The sequence below is a fragment of the Hippoglossus hippoglossus genome, chromosome 19 (assembly GCF_009819705.1).
Source record: "Hippoglossus hippoglossus isolate fHipHip1 chromosome 19, fHipHip1.pri, whole genome shotgun sequence".
Taxonomy (NCBI): Eukaryota; Metazoa; Chordata; class Actinopteri; order Pleuronectiformes; family Pleuronectidae; genus Hippoglossus; species Hippoglossus hippoglossus.
The window spans coordinates 18,916,741-18,939,269 of NC_047169.1; the positions used below are offsets into that span (position 1 = coordinate 18,916,741).

A 22,529-nucleotide genomic window follows, 5' to 3' on the forward strand; every position below is an offset into this window, starting at 1 on the left:
TGATTTGTCAAATTGTGCCTGGGTCCTAGTGTCCCCCCCTCTACATTATCTCTATTCCTTCTATTCTGTCAGGGGATATTAAATCAGTTGGCTTGATTTTCAACAGAATAACAATACAATTCAATAAGGGCAACTTGTTAACTAACGAGAGCCACTATTATCATAATCAAGCTGAAAATCTATTCTAAACTAATCTATCATAACATTATAATTGATAAGAAATCCATCCATCTACATTTCCGTTTACAACTGGGCAAACCTTTCTAGTCTTAAACACTCACAGTGCTTCATTCTACATTCACCCCATTTTAACACAGCGCTTCAAGAATTTTGAAATGCTTTTAGAATTTCGAAAAACCAATAACCTCTTTATTGGAGTGCAGCCCAAACTTAGCACTATGGGTAATACAGCCAGCAGTCTAGGAATCATGGGAAATGTAGTGAAGAATGGTGCACTTAACTACACTGGCAGACTGCATGAGAGACGGGTGTGCATTTCCATCCCCGCCTCCAGTCCACTCAGCCACCAGCACCGTCACAGTATCTGCCAGCATCTTTATTCCTCTCAGCAAACCTGGCTTTGTGTCCCCATTCCAGTGGCTCTCCATCTCTCCCAGATTCCTCCCCGTCAGACCTTCACTGAGCATGCAGCCCCTACGTCAGAGCAGATGGAGAGGAGGAAGAGGGGGAGGGTAAGACACAGAGAGAGAGAGAGGGGAGGAGGAAGAGGGAGCTGTATGTGTCTCCTGCATCCGCGCCAGCATCACTGCCACGCCAGCTTTCGTCACGGGAAAACAACGACGAAGAGCTTCACACAACAGAGGGAGGAAAAAAAAAACATCATCAGCAGCAGCAGCAGCTCCTCCTTCACCACCAGACGTGCATCCACAGCTTAGGCCAAGACGCCTCTACCTTCCTCGGGCATCTAAAAGCTCCCCCGACACAGAAAAATCTCTCCCAGGCATGACCTGAGTGAGGCAGACAGCCGTCAGTCGCTCTCCATCGACATGGGCAACCAGGAGGCTAAGCAAAGGAAAGCTGCGGCAGCATCGGGAAATGGAAGCTACCCATCACTGGATGAAGGATGGAGAGAGGGAGGAGGGGATGTGACAAAAAAGGGAGGAAAGAAGCTGCACGGTAAGCATGGAGGTAAAGGAGCAGGCAGCAGTGGAGGAGGAGGGGGGATGCATGGCACAGGACCAGGCAGGAAAAAAAACAAATCCGAGTCCAAGCCCTCTGTTTTCTCCATCCGCAAGAGAAAGAGCAACCTGAAAGGGAAAGGAGACGCGTCTTCCTCTGTAACAGGCTCAAAGGAGGACGTGTTAGCATCACAACAAGATGAGCTGGACAGGACAAAAACACCTGATCTGTCAGCAGATGAGCTCGGACAGTCGGACACCGAGGCTGCTTTGCCCGAGAAGAGGAAGAAAGTGGAGCCAGTGAACAAGGATGGAGATGCAGGAGGAAGAGAGCAGAGTCAGGAGGTGCAGCGGAAAACCTCGACAGCAGCGACCTCTCCCGCAGAGAATGGACGGCAGAAGGGAGGGAGCTCTGGGTCAGACACTGATATTTACAGCTTCCACTCAGCAGCAGACCACGAGGATCTGCTAGCGGACATCCAGCTCGCTATAAGGCTGCAGCACCAACAGCAGCATGGGGTGGTTAACTCGACTGTGGAAGTACAGGGAGGGGGGGAGGAGAAAGGGAAGAGGAGTAATGGAGTAGTTCAATTAACTCCTCCTGAAGCACTTGACCTGACCCCAGAATTAGAAGCGGCGTCTGATGCGCTGTCATTCTTAAAGACGGGGACTCTGTCTGGCTCAGTTAAGGACATGGACCAGCCTCCAACAATCAACCCCACCATCCACACAGAGGTGCAGGAGAGCGAGGAGGAGAAGGTGCAGAGGGAGGAGGTGGAGTGTCTGGAGTTAAACGGGAAGGGACAGAGGGAGGGAGAGGGAGAAGCCTCTCTTTGTTTTGCCACAGGCACAAAAGAGCAGCATGGTTTGGTACAGCAGCCCGCTTGCACGGCAGTCACCATGGCTACTGTAGGGGGGGTGGCAGTCAAGCCAGTCACCATGACAACCAGTGGCAACAGCTTCCCGGATCACATACCCCCAAGGGAGGAGGAGGAAGCTGGAGGCGAAACCCCTCAGGAGGAGAGGGAGCCTGGGGTGGATATGGATCTCAGTCCTCCTCCCGCAGACAGCCACAACACAAGCCCTGAAGCCACCGATGGGCTGAGGCCAGGCATCCTGTCCGAGGAAGGTGAGGGTCCGTTGGGCTCGGGTACTAGTGCAGAGTCCCTTGAGGACTGCCTAAGTGCCTCTGAGCACCACTCTGCTTCAGCCAGCACCAGTGCCTCCCCCTCCACCCAGCGGTGCAGGAGGAGCAGCATCTGCTTCACCCCACTGCCTCCCCAGGAGAGCCCCACATTGGCCAAACGACTCCTCAGGTCCACCCACTCCTCCACCTCCTCTAGCCCTGTGGTGAAACCCTACCCTCCTATCTTCCCCTCCTACATAAAGACCACCACCAGGCAGCTCAGCTCCCCAGGACACTCCCCATCCCTGTCCCCATCCCACAGCCCTCTGTCCCCGCGTAGAGTCCACCATCACCTCCACAGGTACCTGTGGTGCTGCTGCATGATTCTTTCAAACTCTTTCATTGTGATTGACAACACTTCATATATGTTTCTTAAGGAACCTTGGGTTTGATTTAAACTTTCCATCAGCTGAGTAAAACTGCAGATAGTGGGATAGTGTGTTTACAGCACATCAACACCGGCGTCAGCCCTTATCACCTAAAGCTCTCTTGACATCTTTGTTGGTGTCTTCTATGTGTATGGCACCACTTTTTGATCCTGATATATTTGTCTTTTTCATTTGGCATCTGTTGTGCATTTAACACATCATCAACACATCCAGTCGCTCGTGGAGAATCCTGTGCAGGATCTCCTGCTGTTTTCTCACATAAGCTCATTTCCAACAAGTGCGAAGGCTCTAACTCGTACATTTGCATTCTCACATACATATTGTCAGGAGATTATCAGGAGTGAAGTGCATCTGAAAGCAGCATTGCATTTTGTCCTATAAATAGAGTGGTTTAAATCATCTGCCTAAACGATTTGCTTATGTATAGCTAAGGTTGTTTTGGGGGGGGAGTGGGGGCACTGTGGCCTTTATTGGTAGTTCTAAGTGTGACAGTGTGAAAGAGCAGGGAAACTGACAGTTCCTTGCCCTGCCACACTTTGTTGTGCTGATGTCACCCAGCTCCAGAGCAATTAGAATCAGACCAGAGTTGTAATAAACTGGAATTGACCTCTCACTTAAACCTTCAACCTCCCTTTAGTTACTGTTTCACCACCTGTCAAGCTTTTCCAATGGGCTCTGAGGGTCTGCAGGGCAGGCTACAAAAGGGTTAGGGTTAGGGTTAAGGGTTAGGGTTAACCCTAACCCCGCTAATTAGTAAGTTGGTCAAAGTCACTTGTTAATGCCTCCTGCTGAACCTCGCAAATATCTATAAAAAATATGTTTGACGACTACATTCACTAACATGTTAACTTGGTGTAATTCACTGAAAAAATCCACTACAGATGCAGCTTTCAAAGGACAGTTGACTGAGTGAAAGTTCATGTAATCCTCCTCCAACATGTCACACTGACAAATATCTCACACCTCATATGTTCATCAACAAAAGCAGAAACACACCGGTTTATATTTATCATGGGTGTCCGTCATTAAACTGCGTAGTGCTACATTTAGAGATGTCAGTGATCATCTTTGGCGTAGATGAGAGACGTGTCTGTGTTCATGGTGCAGGAAGCAGGAGTTCAGCGAGCCGACACATTCGCTTTATCAACGCTGAATATTGAGGGGAATTAATTAGCTTTTGTTCAGCTTTAGACTCCATCTGATGATGCTATCACCTCAGTGCAGGATGAGAAACTTGACAGGCCTGCAGTGCCTGTTTACTGTTGCTTATGTTGTTAGCTCCATTAAAGTTTCTAAGTTTGAGGTACCTTTACTACAATTTACACCAAAGTTCAAGTGTGTAGTTCCAGTGTTTGATAATTTGTATTCTTTTTATTTCACAATATCAGACTGACACAGCAACAACAATCATAGAATCACTTCCTCTTTAGCAATTTGTCTACAAAGTAAAAGCACAAAATTTGATTTGTTGCTACAATGCTTTACATAGAGAGCTTTTATTTTGAAATGTTGAACCTGGTTCTAAAGATCCCAATAGACATGCGGATAAACCAGGTAGGATGTACACAAAGTTTTTTTAACTTCACTCTGCACCACAGACTGTTCATAAAAGGCTCTGCACACAACATCCAGCGCACAAACAACACAAAGTGACAGTACATTGTAGAGCTGTTTGAGGAGGACTCACTAATGACAAGGACTAAAGAGGAAGTAGCATCAACACAGGAGAAGCAAACAGACCATTACAAACATACAGGTTTACAACAGACACTGCACGAGGAACTACAATGACTGAACCAATGTTATGCATGTTTGATCCCTTCGACTTTTGACTAAAAGCTTATACTTAGCTGCATTGCATTCAGTAGGGTTTTAATCTTTACCTCCTTCTAATTTCTACAATACCTCTGACTGCTCCCATGATGGCTTCCATTAATCTCCATAAAGTATAGAAGTCAAAGAAAAAAGAATCCTTATAGTCAGTCCATCACAGTGCCTGCTTTTGTTACCTTGTTATGTGGTGAAGCAGCGCTGCACTGACTCAGTCATCAGATGTCAACTTTAGGTATGAACCTGCCGTCGGTTCCTCTTTCAGACAGCATTCTCTCCTCCCCCTCTGCCGCTGCATGCTGAGCTCAGCACCACCTCAGACGACTGTGATTGGTTTAGAAAAAATACAAACATGGCCAAGCGTTTTTTCCATATAGCAAAATGGTAATTTGAGCAGCCAGGGTCTGGATATGTGAGGCTAATGCAATGCAGTCCCCATCTCATTGCATTAAGAAGCAGTAATGACACCGACAGTTTGAATGATGTTTTTGAGGTTTCTGACTGAAAACTGACTCAAGTTGCAGGTCTGTTATTCCTCTTCATTTTTTTCATTCCATTTCATTTCATTTCATAAATGGAAGCAACTGTCTAAAAACATTCAGCACACTTATTCCATGAACATAATCCAACCTGCAATTTGACAAGATAAGAAGTTTAATTGTAACATCCACTTGCACTGTGAAAGCTAGAAATGTAAATGTTGACAGGATGATGGCTGAGGGTCAGCGGGCCCGTAGGCAGCGCTCCCGGAGCCTGGCCGGGTCTCTGAGTCGCTCAGCTGACTGGACAGAGGAGCTCGAGAGGAGGCTGAGGAGCAGAGAGGAGGATGGAGGAGGCTCTGGTGGTTCAAGAGAATATCTGGAGGGCTACAGAGGAGGAGGCAGCCAGCCCCTGTGTGCGACCAGACGATCTTCCTGTGGACAGGTTTCCACCTGCGGCTTTCCGGACGTCTTTACAGGTGAGTACAGGGCTGTCTCAGCTCTCAATTCTGTCCATGATTACCACTTCCTGTGGGTGGGAGAGTCTGAAACTAAATGTAACAGAAGTGTCTTAACGGCACTGAGGATAAAATAACTGATTTAACCTCAGTGTGTAATTTCTGCATCTTGAGGAGAGCAGCGAGAGGTCAGCATACAGAGGAGGTCAGTGGTCATCCAAAACACTCATAGCCTCTGATAGGATGTAATCTGTAATTAAACCTTGTGCTGACAGAAACATTTAGGTTGTGTGCAAGTCAGTGATCAAAAACCCTTAGCTCCACCCTGTCCCAGGTAAAGTTAACCTTGTTTCTCTCTGTCATTATGTCATGTACAGGCCGCACCCTGCTGGAGAAGCTGTTCCTGCAGCAGGAGCAGCAGGAGGAGCCCGAGGAGGCAGAGAGGCTGTGCTCCAGGATCTTGGCCATGGGCCTCCTGCTGCCGTTCAGCGACTGCTTCAGAGAGAAGCTGGGTGACAGCCCTGCACACATCACCTCCACACCATCAGCCAGGTTCGACGTAAGTAGCCGCAAGTCATATGCATTATATTTCCAGCTTCAGACATGATTGTTCTGAGTTGTTTGGATTTATATTCTTCACAAAGACCTGTTTACAAAGGAGGCGTGTGTATATTGTGAGTTTACTGTCTATGAGTCAATGCATATCCATAAATGCATTAGCAAGACATTGTGGGGTCACAAAAGCAACTTGGTGACTCTGATTACGTGCTGATTTGAGTGAGTGAAACATCAGTGACTTACAACACTTAAGGAAAAGCAGACACACAATCACAAAATTGAGTGCACATCTAAAATGATCATTTGCAGTCTCACACTAACTCTGTAAACACATTAAAACTCCCAAAAAGCTCATATTTGTATTATTTTGAACCAAAGTCAGTATCATTTCTCACGTTATTCATTGACTGGCCTCTTTCTCACTGTCTCCACAGCATGACCAGTTGTATACATGGGCAGCAGTTAACCAGCCACCACACTCCCTGGATCTGCTTGATGGGAGGCCTCCTGGGCAGATCAAGGGTCCCTTGCCCCCAACCAGGCCTGGTTCAGAAAACAGGAACGTATTCAAATCCACAGATGCTGGTAATAATAACACTTCCACATGTCCTGGTCACAATGTTAATACAGATTGTCATCAAACCTGCCATTTGTTGCGATATAAATTTAAATTCAGAAAAACACAGCAGATTTTGTTTCTCAAGTGAATGCAATACGCTTCTGTAGATTTGTGTGTGAAAGACCAAATATCATCACTGATCTCAATCCAGCTTTGTGACCTTTGACCTTTGCATTTGTTTCTTCTCCCCTTGTTTTTCATTTTTCTGTCTTCTGAATGGGATCATTCTTCAGTATTTGTTGAGGACAATCAAGGTCAGTGGTAACATCATAACTTTGAAATAAACCACCCTGTGCCATGATTGGTTGAGGGTTGGCTCCCTGTTATTAAGCTTGGTTGTGGTTTTGCCAAATCTTTAAGGAAACCAAAACAGCAGGAACAAAGTTCACAGTTATAAAACAAAATCTGTGCACACAGGAATAAATAATACATGGTAAATGTTCTGTTTTTATTTAGTGATTTTCTAATCTTGATGACCACTCAAAGTGCTTTAAAGTACAGTTTTGCCATTTACCCATTTACACACACATTCATACAGTGCATCTATGGGAAGCACTTGTTTCTATGAGGGGCAATTCAGGGTTCAGTATCTTGCCCAAGGAAACTTCGGCACATCTTCACACAGGTGAATGGCAGTAAAGCAAAGATAGCAAGAGAATTAATAATCCAACCAACTTGTGGAGTGTGGAGTATCATCTTGTTTAAAGCACTACAAGTATTCTACATCATCATTATTTGTTGAGACAAGCAGCTCATTGGCTGGTACTTCCTTCTATTTGACAACAAACTATGAAAATGTAACAATCTATATCACAGCAGATTGATAGATATGTATTATGTACAGTCACGTCATGCTTTCATGTGTTCATAATCACCCACAGGAGTGTGGTTGTGTTCTACTGGCCTGCTGATGTGTCTGTGTGTGTGTGTGTGTGTCTCTGCAGAGCATCCTGCAGCCATGTTGGGTTTGAAGCAACCACAGGAGGAGAGTCAAGATTGTCTGGTCAGTCACTTTCATTTGAGGCTGTTATGTTTTTTTTAAACAAACTCTATGTAGACTGTTATACAGAGTGCAATATGATATTCTGAACAGTGTAATGTAATGATTTGTGCATGATCCTAAATAAGTGTTTCTTTTTTCACTTTTACACACAGTAGGGATGACAAAGTGCTGTTGGTGTGCACAGAGCTAAACAACAGTTTTGATTATTTCAGAGTTTAGTAAAGATTTGATCAGCAGCCAATTTTTCTGAAGGGTTTTTGTAGCAAAATCTACATTAGGGCAGGTGGATATGTACACCTTTTATTTATCTATTTCAATTTGATAGCATCCTTCAAGGGCCAAATGAAATTATGAACAGATACATGACTCTATAACCTTTGATTCTGGTGTGATGGCTGAAACTGTTCACTTTAGTGAGGAGTCTGATGTCAGATGGTAGTGATGATGATGATGATGATGATGATGATGATGATGATGATGATGATATAGAATGTATGTACAGTTTAGAGAACTCAGGCGGAGGAATTGTTGTAACTTTAAGCTCATTGTTGCTTTGCAGCTCAGTGATTTTGTGTGGTGGGTTCTCAGGCACATAGAGGCCGGTTCCACATTAAACATAGGCAGGTGCACAATGTGTGTACACTCTGCTTGCCACACACACAGATGATATACTCGCATGCAGGTTTTCCTCTGCAGGGAAGTGTTCCCACTGACTACCTTTAAAATATAAATTCATTAAGGTGTGACCTCACCTGGCTTTTAAAGGATATGGCAAATGGCCCTCTGATTGGTTTATAGTATGTTACACCCAAAACACACCAATGATTAACTGAGAGATTTGGATTTGGATGCAAACTAAATGCACTTACTCATTTTCATTTTGACCTGTCAAAGCACGTTACCTCATCCAGCACTATATGCACAGCAATCAGCCGTTAGGGGCAAACAAGGATTCTGTATCTTAGGATGCTTCTGCTTGCAGACTGGAAGAGTCAAGTGTCCTTCTGATTAGTGTACAACCTGCTCTATCTCCTGAGACAAGGCTGCACTTAAATCAACCCTTAGTTTGTGAATTGGATTTTCTTAGATCTTGCAAAGTCTGCTAAATGGAAACAGAAATTACGAGAGACAAGGTAGCTGATGCAGTCAACTCTAATCAGACGCTACAGTCCTATGACGCACTAACTTGTCTCTATGGTGAACCATTTGAGCTACGAGGTCAGAGCATTGGCACCAAATGTTGATGCTGTACATATTCCTCACTGATAGAGCAATTTATTTTGTGATTGTTGTTGTGAGAGTTTATATTTCCCAGGGGACCCACAGAGTCACATGTCTCAGTCAGAGTAGACTTTTCTGAGCAGGTGATGCTTATTTTTTCTGAGGTTAATGAAGTTGGTTTTTTTTGTTATTTGCAGGAAGAAAGAGTCCTACCTTCAACAAAACTGAAGGAGAAGCACATTAACGTCATCCAGCAGCTGGAACAAACCATAGAGGACCTCAGGACTAAGATCGCTGAGCTGGAGCGACAGCCCCCTCTGCTGGACAGCGACAGTATGAAACCCACCACCTCCACCACGGATAAGGAGTGTGGGGGGGAGGAGGGCCTGCTGAGGGATGTGTGTGACGCCCACCTGCAGACAGAGGCCCCTCCCTCTCCGGGCTGCCTGGAGGCCAAGTCGGTTCAGACCTCGCCCATGGACGACAGCTTTAAGTTCAAAGTGCCTTGCAGCGAGTCGGGTGGAGAGACCGGCTCCCTGCAGCCCCCCCCCCAGTGTTCGTGTCAGCAGCAGCCTCCGTCTCATCCAGCACAGACTGTGGCACCTCCTCCTCCTCCTCCCCCACCCTTACCAGTGGGCTCAGTGCCTCCTCCTCCACCACCACCTCCTCTACCACCTGGTTCAGCATTTCCTCCTCCTCCTCCTCCTCCTCCTCCTCCTCCACCTCCTCCTCCTCTTCCTGGTGGTCTCATGCCACCCCCACCTCCTCCCCCTCCTCTGCCTGGTGGCAGTGCTCCACCTCCACCTCCACCGCCACCCCCTCCTCTCCCTGGTGGCACTGCCCCTCCCCCTCCTCCTCCATTGCCAGGATTCGGAGGCCCACCTCCTCCTCCTCCACCACCACCACCTCCAGGCTGTGGGCCTCCTCCTCCCCCTGCTCCACCAGGAGCCATCTTCGGTGCCCCGGCTCTCCCAGGCGGTATGGGCTCGCTGCCTCCTCCTCTGCCGTTTGGGCTGTATGCTCTGGGTCTGACTCAGGAGAAACCCCCACGGAAGGCTTTGGTGGAGCCACCCAGACCCATGAAGCCACTTTACTGGACCAGGATCCAGCTGAACACCAAAAAGTAAAGACATAAAGAGACGACTGTTGTCATGAACCCACTGCAATTCTTTTCAATTTAAAAAGGACATTTTCTTTGAAATGCAGAAAACAGTATAAAGCAGGAGAGGTTCAGAAATAGGAAGACATCAGACATTGTAACCTATAACCTAGATTTGGTTTGTTGTTTTTCTTTTCTATTGTCCTCGAACCTCAAGAAAAGCTGCAAACCAGCAATGTCCAAGTTTGGCTCTCAACACTTTACCTCCCTCCTCTCTCTGTGGCTCTCCGCTCTGAGCTTATTGGATCCTACAGAAAAAGTTGACCTTTAAATACTGCTTACACATACATAGTTCCATTTTTAAAAAGGCTCAGTGATTTCCTGAAACAGCTGCTCACATTGGTTTTTATCACACATACAGGAGGAAATTGTGAATTTGTTATGGACTATATCCAGGAGCGGATTAATCCACAGCTGGTTTGTGGACAAGAAGAAAAATATAAAAAAGTCAAACATTCTCTGAAATTGACGGTCATAGGTTAGTTCAGTGTTCTTGCTGTTGGAAAGTGAATGCATAGCAAATGTCTCTTCCTACATCAGTATCAGCTTTAACACAGAAAACGGATTAACATCTGTTTGGGCATTGACCTTGAGATTTGCTGGTTTCGACCACGTCCATGTTTACCTGTTGTGTGCTGACTGAATCTGTTTTTGTGAACTGAACAGCCTCGACTGGTTTTATATTTCAGAGCCGCTTGCCTGCACATGAACGCAACCCCTATCTGACATCAACAGCATGTTCAGTGGTAGACTTTTCAAACAAGTCTGCAACCTCAACTGCATTTAAACTCCCCAACCATTATGATACAATAACTTTGGTAAATTAAAGGCAAATATATTACCAGACTGATTGGAAACCCAGGGCTGTTTGGAAACTTCTACACCATGCTGCATAAAATGTTGGACAATGATATTGTGATTTGAGGCAGTAAAACATGACAAGCCAGTCTTTAGAGAACAGAGGAAATGTGATTTATCAACATTATCTGACATTAATAATAGTGAACAAATTCAGAGAGAAGTTTTGAAATCCAGTGTTTCTCCCTGTTGTTGTTACACACTGGTTATCTTTACTGTTGACCTTCACATGTAGTAACTGTTTTGTGTTTCTTAGGGAGGTTTCTTCTTCATTGGTGTGGGACACAATTGAGGAGCCTGACATGGACTTTGAAGAGTTTGTGGAGTTGTTCTCGAAAACAGCTGTGAAGGTTAAGAAGCAGCCGCTCTCCGACACCATCACCAAGTCCAAGGCCAAACAGGTCAGTGTGTTTTACATGCTAATCACAGAATTCTGACATATTAATTATTGCTTCTTAAAACTTAAAAGGTTTATATGGCTTTGAAATTCTCTGCTAGAATGATTATTGATTATCCAATGGATCATCTCTAAGGCTGACAAGTCTCAGTGTGTTTGTCAGGACACATATGACAAGGCCTAGATTGCGGTCACGTCTGTTTTATCAATTCACGGCAGCAATTGTATCCAAGTTACACAATTACAGGCCGGCTGATGCTCACGGAAGTGATTCTACAAATATATGCACCTGAACAAGTCGATACATATGTGATTTTAAACAATAAGAAATGTTGAAGTTGGTTACTTGAATCGGCATATTTCAATACTGACCTGGAATCCAAGCTGGTGGCAACTTTCTGTGTCTTATCCAATCAGATATCAGACCATTAATAGGAGGTTCTTTACCAGGAACTTTGTAAATTTGTTATTTTGTCAATGACATGTCAAATAGGAAACATGCAGGGAAATAAATGACAATTTGTTACAAGTATAAATATATATTACTTATGATATCACATTTATCATATGTATTAAAATAGTATGAAAATGTGCAAATTGACAAAATACAAAATATACAAATGCTTATGAAGCTACTGACCCGAGAACCATTTCATTTACTGTGAATATTCATGGTCAACAAAGGCAGATTTCTAACCATATTGGTGACCAGGCACTTCAGTATGTTTGTTCCTTTCCAGACAGAAGCTTCTAATGTATTCCCCTGATGACTCATCTTCCAGTGCCAACTTTTATCCAATTGTCAGTCATGCAAAATCAAACACAAACCGGTTTAGCATTTCTCCCACAGTGTGTGCTGGATGGCAAAACTACATATACTGTAAGCTTCTGAATCTGTTCCTTTGCAGGTTGTGAAGCTCCTAAACAACAAGCGATCTCAGGCAGTAGGAATCCTCATGTCCTCCCTGCACCTCGATATGAAAGATATCCAGCATGGTGAGTCCATCGCTTTGTCGGCTATACTCCTTGCAGCTGGATTACTGTGATGGTTTTGTTTCTCTAGCGATGAATTTCCTGTTTTTGTGGAGAGAGGCCCATGAAAGACTGAATAACAATGGATGCAGGGACGTCTCATGGAGAACTTACAGTATCTGGGGTTATTTCCTAACTTCAAACCAGCCTGGGGTGCTTTATATAAACCTCCTCTGGCAAAGGAACATGCTGCTCTACTGTAGAGGATCCTACATGGCATCATAGCCTCTGTGCACATTCAGTCTACCCACAGAGTTGCCTTCTGATCACACCTCTTCTCTGTGTGGATTGTGACTATGTGGACTCACTGACTCCACTCGTGTTATTTTTGCAGCTCCCATTTGGGCAAGATGACTTCTTATTTGTGCTTATAGTTTTGTGACATCATAATGTTCCACCATATTCACCACATTTTCAACCTGAGCAGGTCTGAGCAGCCGGACTCTGTAAACTCGCCTCTGTGGTTGAGCAGAGGCTGTAAGGCCACTGTGAAGGACAAACGTGTTTTAAGCCTCTGGAAGATGTCGGGTGAATTTGGTCCGGATTCCCCCCCCCCGCCTGGAGAATGTCAGTGCATGTCTAAAAGCAGCTTTAGAAAAAATCTGACAGCCTTATGGGGGTGTCGGAGAGGACCAACTTATAACAGACTTTAAAGAAATAAATATTGAGCACAAATAATGTTATTTTGTGAATTCACCCTCTCTCTCTCTCTCTCTCTCTCTCTCTCTCTCTCTCTCTCTCTCTCTCTCTCTCTCTCTCTCTCTCTCTCAGCCATCCTGAACTTGGACAACACGGTAGTGGACCTGGAGACCCTGCAGGCCCTGTATGAAAATGTGAGCATCACAGTCTTTGTCAGTTTACGTTGTCTGTCTGGCAATACTGTATGTGGTCATATGTTTGTGTTACTTTCATGTATGCTAAGAATAGTGAATCGCTCGTTAATTTGAATTGTGACCCAGTGCATGACAGTTGAAATATTCTATAAGCTGTTTACAGTATAAGAAGGCACTCACCACACTGCAGACAAAATATTACCAGCCAACATTTCAAGCGTAGATCAATAGTAAGCGGAGAGTAAGAGAATAGTGCTCAGGGAAGCTCAAAGAAAGGAAAAAGCATCACATCCCATCTTCCAGTGGAAACGATGTCCCTGAATATCTATTGTAGAAATAATTCATGAAGTAAATAAATATTAAGTGACCTCGCAGTCTCGACATGTATCTCTGCTTGTCTCTCGGACAAATCCACACGGATGAAGGAACGCCACCTTCAAGTCAATTCCTTTAAGTCTGAAATCTAAAGCCCAATTGCTTCTGTGTTGAAGCTACGCCGTAGGTACGTAGCTTACGCCTGGGACTGAGCATTCATAGTTGTGTATAGGTGTGTGTGTGTGTGTCGAGCAATTACACTGCTGAGACGCTAATGGGCGTGGAGCCGAAACACCAGTAGCCGTTGAGTTTCTATGCTACTGTGTTGATTTTAATCAGGTTTCTGGTCCGCTTATTTACAAATTCTCTGGCGTCTCTATTTACTTCAGAACAACGGCGAGTGTTCCTAAGCAGATCATGTTGGAGTTGGAATTAAAGCTGATAGATGCTGAAGAGCAATTACTTTTTCTTAAAGAACTGCAACGAAGAAAAGAAAGACGTTGTCCGTGTTCGTTCCTTCAACTCAAGCTCAAAAGCTGAAGCAGGAGATTCAGGAATTGCAGTCTGCTGGTCTGCAGATTTTTATCTGGATCTACACAAAATAGCACACACTGATCAGTACCAATCCCATAAATGAAAACATAACCTCCTTGTGGGAAGTGATATGAAAGCCATGGTTATCTCATGCCTGGACTACTCCATTGCCCTTCCGGTGGGCCTCCCTTCATGCACGGGGAAAAAACGTACAGAATGCAGAGGTGTGTCTCGCCTTCGATCAGCCTAAAAGGGCACATGTCACTCGGCTGCTCATCAACGTCTACCGGCTGCCATGGCTGCCAATTCAAATTCAAGTCATAAACACAGAGGGACGCCTGGGTCTGCACCATCTACTTAAACACAATCACCTCTCCATTCCTCTATTGAACGTCTTCTGGTGTTGCATCCCTGCACACAAGTCAGTCACTGTCCATCCTGTTCTTGTCTTTGGTTCCCTGATGGTTGAACAAGCTGCCATATGTTATCAGAGCAGGGGCATCCCTCTCTTTCTTTAAGAACCTCCTACAAACGTATCTCTTCCGAGAGCACCTCATTTCAACACCTCCTTTAACACATTGATCATATCTAGCACTTGTTTCAAGGTCTCTTAAGCTGCCCTCAGACATGCACTGAACCCCAGATAACCCTATTCTCCGGAGGGGCTGTATGTGAGAACGCAAATGTCCAAGTGAGAAGCTGTGGACTTTGCTCGGAGTTTCGTGAGAACTCTGATAAGGGTCTGCGCCACTTTTGATTTGCTTTAAACAAAAACATGGGATCTCCATAGCAGAATTATGAATTTACATCCCACCTCCTGCTGCGTGGTTCATGTGCTACGCCCCAAAGCTAGTGTTGTTCCACAGTTGTAAGTCACCTTAGGGAAAGGTTCATGGCTGGTTTCACCTCTTGTTAGTACAACCAACAGTAAGTTTGCTATTCACTTGCATCTCTTTCAGAGGGCACAGCAGGAGGAAATGGACAAGATTGAAAAGCACATCAAGTCCTCTAAAGACAAAGAGAATGCTAAACCTCTGGACAAACCTGAGCAGTGAGTTATTCCTCGACACTTCAACATCCAATGAACAGACATACTTGGAAACAAAGGGTGCAAATCTCACAGGACCTGTGAGAGAGTCAGTGCAGAGGTGATAGAGCCACAGCAGCCTGTGTTTGTGCTTTGTTGCAGGTTTCTCTACCAGCTCTCCTTGATCCCAAACTTCTCTGGCAGAGTTTTCTGCATCCTTTTCCAGTCCAGCTTCTCCGAGTGCATATCGTCGCTAACGAGGAAACTGGACATGCTGCAGAGAGTCTGTGAGGTGAGTCCAGCCCTGATTGTTACTGTCAAATCAAAATACAGGTGATTTGAAAACAAGAGTGGTTTGTCTTCAGCATGAACTCAACACAGCAAATGATGACTCTGTGCACATGATGGAAAGATGTTTTGGGGTTTTATCACTTTCATCTCCCACTGTGTGTTCCCTTCATTTACCTCGCCCATCCTCACCCTCTCTATTGCCAGATTTGTGTAAGGACACAGACTTTGTTTTCCTCTGCAGGCCTTACAGGACGATGAGAGAGTGAAGCAGGTTCTGGGTCTGGTCCTGGCCTTTGGTAACTTCATGAATGGTGGTAATCGAACCAGGGGCCAAGCTGATGGCTTCTCCCTCGACATTCTGCCCAAACTGAAAGATGTCAAGAGCAGCGTGAGTAAAGAGGGAGAGATCCTGAAACAAAATGCAATGGAACTTGTGGAAATGTTGCTTTTTCATCTTGGACACACCTTGCTCCTTACAGCATTGTGTAGTCCTATGTGCTGAATATATAGACTGTGTACTATTTAAATATTATTTGTAAACATGACAATATAGTTATATTTTATATCTATGTAACATTTAACTTATTGGTCGTTTGAAATGTCGCTCGTCCCTTTCATGGATGTACCCAGGACAAAACCAAATCAACACAGAGTTAGGAGCTAATCCTCAATAATCTGTTCTCTCTATGTGCTTCTTGTGGCATGAAGTCTTCCTTCATCAGTTCACCTTGTTAAGGCAGCACATAAACTCTGGGAGTAAAACTTTACTGTCAGATTTAGAGACTGTTCATCCTCGCACACATCTTAAAAAAGGAGTAATAACTGTGTTACTGCTTTAAATCTATAACTTGAATGACCCTAGAAATGAGCTGTAACACCACGTCAGCTGTAAATAAGTCGACTGCTGTGTTTGAACATCGTTGTAGATCATGTTTTTTAAGATAGCCCAAGACAGACAGAAATCCTGTAAAGTCAGAACATCCTACAGCACATTAGTCATGTTGAATCATGTTAGTGTGGGTCGGGTCTGACGAGTGTAAGTTAGGAAAGTTAAGAAAATGTGGGGGTGTGGAGTTAGAAAGAAGTGAGCTTTCGAGAAGGAAGAAGAATGTGTGGAATGAAGAGGACGATATCTCTAATTCTGCTGCACTGATTAAAACTGTGCTGATTCTGTCCCATCATGACTGCGATGATGTATTTGTGGTGGACATTTTCTCTTTGTTAGCTGTGCTAAAGAACGTCACAGAGAAGCATTGGAAAATCTCCACTCTTACACATTTTGTCTTCTCTACACATGCAGGACAGCACGAGAAGTCTTCTGTCTTATATTGTTGCGTACTACCTCAGACACTTTGATGAGGTGAGCTGCTTTGCTTTCATAATTCCTCTCATACTGTGACTGTGCTGTATCTAATTTTCATCTGTATCATTTTTCTCTTTACCCCCTCCCTGAGAATTTTCCCATCATGCCTTCCTTTCACATGTGGTTCATAATAAGACCATATCTCCAACATCTAAAAACTGTATTCTTCATGTCTATTAAACTGGCAGCCATCAAACTGTAAAAACGACGAACACTATCAAACATTATGATTGGCCTTATTATTTGTTGGGTGTGTGTGTGTAGGACGCTGGCAGGGAGACGTGTGTGTATCCCCTCCCGGAGCCTCAAGATTTGTTCCAGGCTTCACAGATGAAATTTGAAGACTTTCAGAAAGACCTGACTCGACTCAGGAAGGACCTCAGAGGTGACACACACACACACACACACACACACACACACACACACACACACACACACACACACACACACACACAGTTACTGCCCGTGTGTGTCTTTCACCAAATGGCCTCTGAATGAAAATGATGTTTTTGAAGGCTAAAGTGATGATCTACAAATGTCCTTCGTGAAAGAGAGCAGTACAGTTTTACTTATGTCAGTGCCACTCACCACTTTTCCTCTACAAAAACACCAATTCTGGCCAAAGCCAAAGTCAAAAATGTCTTCCTCCTTAGCTCACGTTTCGCATAAATGTTTAGTTTTTTGTTTTCACCAGAAAGATACAGCATTAGAGTATCTATACACAAGCCTTACTGTACTACTACTTGTACTTTTCATGCTGCTTAAGTTTAGATCTTGACTTGACTGTATTGTTTTGTGCGTTATTTTGTCAGCATGTACATCAGAAGTTGAAAAGGTGTGCAAAGTTTCGGATGAGGATAACTTGCAGCCTTTCAAAGATAATATGGAGGAATTCCTGAAACACGGTAACAGACAAAACCCATTTTTGTATGTATGTATGTATGTATGTATGTATGTATGTATGTATGTATGTATGTATGTATGTATGTATTAAGAGAAACATTGTGAATCAGTCTTTCGGTTTATTTGTCAATGTGTTGTTCTCAGATTTACTCTCAACGACTCCATTTTAATAGAGTAACCTTTGAAGTTCTGGCAGGTCACCTGGACCCACTGTTACTCTCTGTAATATGACTCTCTAAACGGGAGATTTACTGTTTAAAGGCCTATTACACTGTGCCATCATATCTGTATCTATGGCATGAGGGGGCAGGCTCAGGCAGAGGCGGTCTTCATTTGCATGGCCAGTGGACCACGCATCACAGAAGTAAACAAGGAAGGGAGACGTTTATCTTTTCACCTGAATAAATGGACGACAGCTGCTGAAAATACACCCAGGGACCTGTTTGTTTTGACCTTTTCCATTTTTCTTTCTCTCTCAGCTAAAAGTGAAATGGAGACGCACGAAGGTCAACTCAGCAGCACTCACAAACTGTAAGAACAACCTCCTTTATTCGTCATATTTCACCTGTCTACATCCCACTAAGAGAGGTGTGTGTTTACACATGGTGCTGATTTACACAATCTTGATGTAGCACTTGAATGTGAGTGAGTAAGTCATATTAATATATCATTTTTGAAAAGAGGTCAGAAATGTTATTTTATTTACTTTGACCTGGAAAGTATTATGGCCAACACCTAACCAGTGCTCCTGTTGTAAGAGATCTTACAGCATGGCCAATGAGAACATGTTAATGGGGCAAGAGTTACTTCCTGTTAATAGCACAGCTCTAGCATGGTTATATCATCATGCTAAATTAATCTTACCTGTAATGTCTGACTCTTTCAGTGAAGTAACACTTATTCCAAAATTGTAAATATAATTGTATTAAGACTGCACTGCCCCAAAATATGAATACAATACTAACTGTATGGCTGAATGTTAATAATTTTGCTGGCAAGTATCCACAGAATGAGTGCTGAAGACACTCTGGGACAGACAAAGACTTGTCCTGAAGACACTCACAGACTTGTCCTAAAGACACTCAGAGACTTGTACTGAAGACACTCACGGACTTGTCCTAAAGGCAGACAGAGACTTGTGCTGAAGACACTCAGGGACTTGTCCTAAAGACACTCAGAGACTTGTCCTGAAGACACTCACAGACTTATCCTAAAGACAGACAGAGACTTGTCCTAAGGACAGACAGAGACTTGTCCTGAAGACACTTACAGACTTGTGTTGAAGACACTCAGGGACTTATGTCTGACTCTATTGCTGTAAGTGATGATGGCTGCCAGTATACACTCAAGCTTTTTCACTTTTTAGTTTTAAAAGGTACCCTCAGGTATCACTGGGACATCATGGACATTACACCCATGTGTTTGCACACACAGCCAATGACAGTCATGGCTGGAGGTCTTCTGGTCCTTACATCATAGTCTGCAGACTGTGGCTCATTTCTGGGATCATATAGAGAAAAGGGTCAAGGTGTCAATTTGACTTTGTGTCTGTTCAGGTTCATGGAGCTCACAGTGTTCTTCTCAGTGAAGGCCAAGGGAGGGGAGAAGGAGGTCTCACCCAACACGTTCTTCTGCATCTGGCATGAGTTCTCCTCTGACTTCAAGGACCAGTGGAAGAAGGAGAACAAAACCATTCTCAAGGAGAGGTACGTCGTCTCAAGCTGCTCTACAACCTGCTGCTTTCTTTCTCTCTGTCATTTAAATAAGCTAAAGTGCCTGTTATGGAAATTTAGTACCAGTCATATCACCATAACACATATTCTTGAATTTAGTGTTATACTGAAAGTGGAGATCTGACTGTGTGTATATGTAACATTGTGTGTTGTGCAGGTTAAAAGCAGCAGAGGAGAGCTTCCGTCAGGCCAAGGAGAAGGCTTCCTACAGCGTCAAACCCAAACACGCCTCTGGCATCGTAAGTTCACCTTTGTTCCCTGTTTTTTGGGGCCTCCTATTAAAAAGTTCCATAAGATCCATGATAAGGATGCTTTATGAAATTTACTTTCTGGCCACTTAATAAGACCTGTACACTGGCTATTCATGTAGTTATCGAATCAAAATATTAGACTGGTTGGAGTCGACCGAAAGACAGAGGGGAGAGAAGAGAGACCGAGAAAGAGAGGAGAGAGAGACTAGGAACAGTTGTGTAACCGTCATATTTAAGCTCTGTCTGACTAGTTGTTATAATGAAAATAAAAAGTAATATTTATTGATGTAATGATGCTTTTAATGATAGCTGCACCAGTTAGACCATGTCAGGTTCAACTCCTCTCAGCCAAGAACAGAAATGTGAGGTGATAGTGACACAGACTCACCAACACTGCTTAAAGATGGTAGAGTCAGAATCTGGAGTCCACAGCATGAACCTCCCTGCTGCTGGTGGTGTGACGGTGTGAGGAATGTTTTCTTGTCACACTTTGGGTTCAGTCTAGTAGAATAGAGTATTATTTTACCATGTTCATCTCTTTACATTCACAGTTTACTATCTCCTAATCATTACTCCCAGCATCATAATGCTCCATGTCACAAATGACAACAATGTGAGTTCAGTGAACTTCAGTGACCTCCACACTCACCATAAGTAAATCCAGTAGAATCTTTGGGATGTGGTAGAACAGGAGACTGGCAGCATGAGTGTGCAGCTGAAATGATGTGGTGCAGTTGAGAAAATGACCAACATCTGGTGGATTCAATGACACCAACAATAGAGACTAAGAATTATTAAGGAATTGTACCTACATTTAACAATCATAGTATAGTTACAGATATTGCATTCAAAATACATTGTTTAAAAACAGATTCTTATAGACTAATCCCTGTCATCACCCACTATCCAGTAACATATGAAGATAAAGCAATGACAGCGGCTGTCTGTTTGCATCAATACTTTTACTTTTCATACTTGCTGATTATGAATCCATTGCAGTAACATTTTGTACAGCGGTATATTTCTTCCTTGATTAAAGGACCTGAACTCTGGTCTGTGGTGTAGGCCAGAAATACAGTACCAGTATAATGTTAGTCATGGTGAAGCAATGCTGAGGGCTAGCGCCAGTGCTAACCACTATAAGACAGAGTTAAATTGTGCTGCCAGTGTTGAAAGCAGTGAACCATTGGTGCAATCTCTCTGTCATGAGGCATACATCTCTTTGTTAACACTCCAGACCAACCCAGTATTAAATATATCAAAATATGTATTTGCAGTTGTTCTGCTTCAGATGTTGGACACGTTTAGTGACGTTTTTATGATGTGTTTTTTCACAGAAAGCCAAGCTGGGCATGAAGATCTGACTCCTGGCACGTTTGTTTTCCCAACTGTGGGCACCAGCAGTGAGTCAAAGACAAACAGTACGAAGAGGACGGAAAGGAAAACGGAAGGGACGGCACTAATGTGAACGACATGCACTGTATGTGCAGCTGTGCCCACTCTGGACATCTTGTTTGATCACTGGTTAATTTGCAGACTTTTTTCTGCTCTGTCATCCTGTTGCCTTATGTTGCTAAGTACAACACAGTCATGGGAGGATGCTGCTGCTGCAGGGGCCACCGGGCACAAGGAATCGTGGACTGCTGGGATCAGTGCAGCTCACACACACGACATACATTATACATCAGCTGGAAGAACTCACTGTCTGTGCAAGCCTATAAGCCCACATCATCATTTTGCCGCAGAATGGTGGAGTCCAACAGCAAGACCACAATGTTTCAGGAGCAATGAATATGTTGAGCACTTATTCCCCCGACTGTAACCTCAACAAATCACCCCAAGCTCGGCGAGGAAGACAGCTGGTTTAAAATGTGACATGACTCAGTATTACGTTATAAATATTAACTGCAACTGTCTGCCAGGGCACATGGTGTTATTTCAGTTTAATTCCCTAACTCTCACTCTCAGTATTCCTCAGTTTGCCTTGGCTATGCAATAAGAGAAAAAACATACATCCAGAACTGAGCCTGTGCAGGATTCGCAGCAGTATTGTCCCGAGCAGAGACGGAGACTTCAGTTCGTGTCTCCTCATAATGTGAAAATCCTCAAGACGTACACACAGTTTATAGAACTTGAGCAGAGGGACCTTGTAGCTTTCCAGCCCAATGATTCCATGCTGTCGGTTTTCAGGAACATCAGCTTGATCCACATGAAACAGCTTTGCAATTGCATTCATTTGCTTTTGTTTTGCAAACTCAGATGTCAGAGCAGGCTTTTGTTCTCGCAGTGTGTGCAAATGCACAGAGTTATCCCTTCAGTAACTTAAATTTAGCTTCGAATGGTTACACATTTGATAACAGAGAGCTGAGAAGCAGGTCGGGACCTTGCAGCTTGATGAGCTACTTGGCGATGTCCAGCATGAACGCCAAATCCCACAGCCATATTCCATCACTCAGTTCCATGCCAGGTTTTTCCTTTATCTCCATGGGTTGTTGAACTCCGTGAATGACCCAACCATTTCACCTCACTGTGGTTAATCAAATCTTCATCTTCCACCTCCAGCTCACTCATCCTTGAAGTGGTGTTTGTTCAGCCCTCTGCTTCTGACTTGGCTTGTAAAGACATTCATTCCTCCCCTCTCCAGATCCAACAGTGGCAGTGATCCCACAAACAAAAACTGGCTTGTTGTTCTGTATTGGTTATGTCAGTAGTTTCATCACAGGTCAGGGAGAGAATCTGCAAAAGTCCTGCTGTGTGTTTTTATCTTGTTCCACATCATTAATCCACTCTGTGATGGTTCCTCAAGACAAACTGACACTTTGGAACAATTTGACTTTGTCCACAGCAGCAACAAGGCTCCACACTTAATAAGGCTTCAGTGTCTTAACAATCAGTTCCCTCAGAGTCAACTTTATCTCAGAACATTTGTCCTTATTCTCATCTGGTTAAAC

General features: G+C 44.0%; 1 protein-coding gene and 1 long non-coding RNA gene across 3 annotated transcripts; one reads left to right on the forward strand and one right to left on the reverse strand.

Annotated features, from left to right (window-relative positions):
- Positions 1 to 856: 856 nt before the first annotated feature.
- fmn2b (formin 2b) lies at positions 857 to 21,908 on the forward strand. Of its 2 annotated transcripts, XM_034569616.1 has the most exons (20): positions 857 to 2,626; positions 5,252 to 5,502; positions 5,859 to 6,040; positions 6,474 to 6,624; positions 6,892 to 6,912; positions 7,603 to 7,661; positions 9,080 to 10,005; positions 11,156 to 11,300; positions 12,205 to 12,292; positions 13,100 to 13,161; positions 14,970 to 15,061; positions 15,200 to 15,329; positions 15,570 to 15,716; positions 16,629 to 16,688; positions 16,956 to 17,076; positions 17,504 to 17,596; positions 18,074 to 18,125; positions 19,151 to 19,300; positions 19,485 to 19,566; positions 20,916 to 21,908. In XM_034569616.1, the coding sequence occupies exons 1-20, from the start codon at positions 1,008 to 1,010 to the stop codon at positions 20,940 to 20,942; spliced, it is 4,458 nt and encodes a 1,485-aa protein (XP_034425507.1). In that variant the 5' UTR covers positions 857 to 1,007; the 3' UTR covers positions 20,943 to 21,908. The 2 variants fall into 2 exon arrangements, 1 of the variants encoding a protein (XP_034425507.1); XR_004612071.1 differs by lacking the exons at positions 16,629 to 16,688; positions 16,956 to 17,076; positions 17,504 to 17,596; ... (2 more) ...; positions 19,485 to 19,566; positions 20,916 to 21,908 and having other exon boundaries at positions 15,177 to 15,329; positions 15,570 to 15,691.
- Positions 3,769 to 19,198, reverse strand: LOC117752406. Its single transcript, XR_004612076.1, has 3 exons — positions 19,067 to 19,198; positions 14,376 to 14,381; positions 3,769 to 3,780 (listed from the first exon to the last, which is right to left on the reverse strand). It is a non-coding gene; the product is annotated as an uncharacterized LOC117752406 (long non-coding RNA).
- Positions 21,909 to 22,529: the final 621 nt, after the last annotated feature.

Coding starts and splice junctions, on each gene's coding strand:
- fmn2b (XM_034569616.1), top strand. CDS start 1,008: ATGGGCAACCAGGAGGCTAAGCAAAGGAAAGCTGCGGCAGCATCGGGA. Junction 6,913..7,602: donor ATTTGTTGAGGACAATCAAG/GTCAGTGGTAAC, acceptor GTGTCTCTGCAG/AGCATCCTGCAGCCATGTTG. Junction 18,126..19,150: donor CTCAGCAGCACTCACAAACT/GTAAGAACAACC, acceptor GTGTCTGTTCAG/GTTCATGGAGCTCACAGTGT.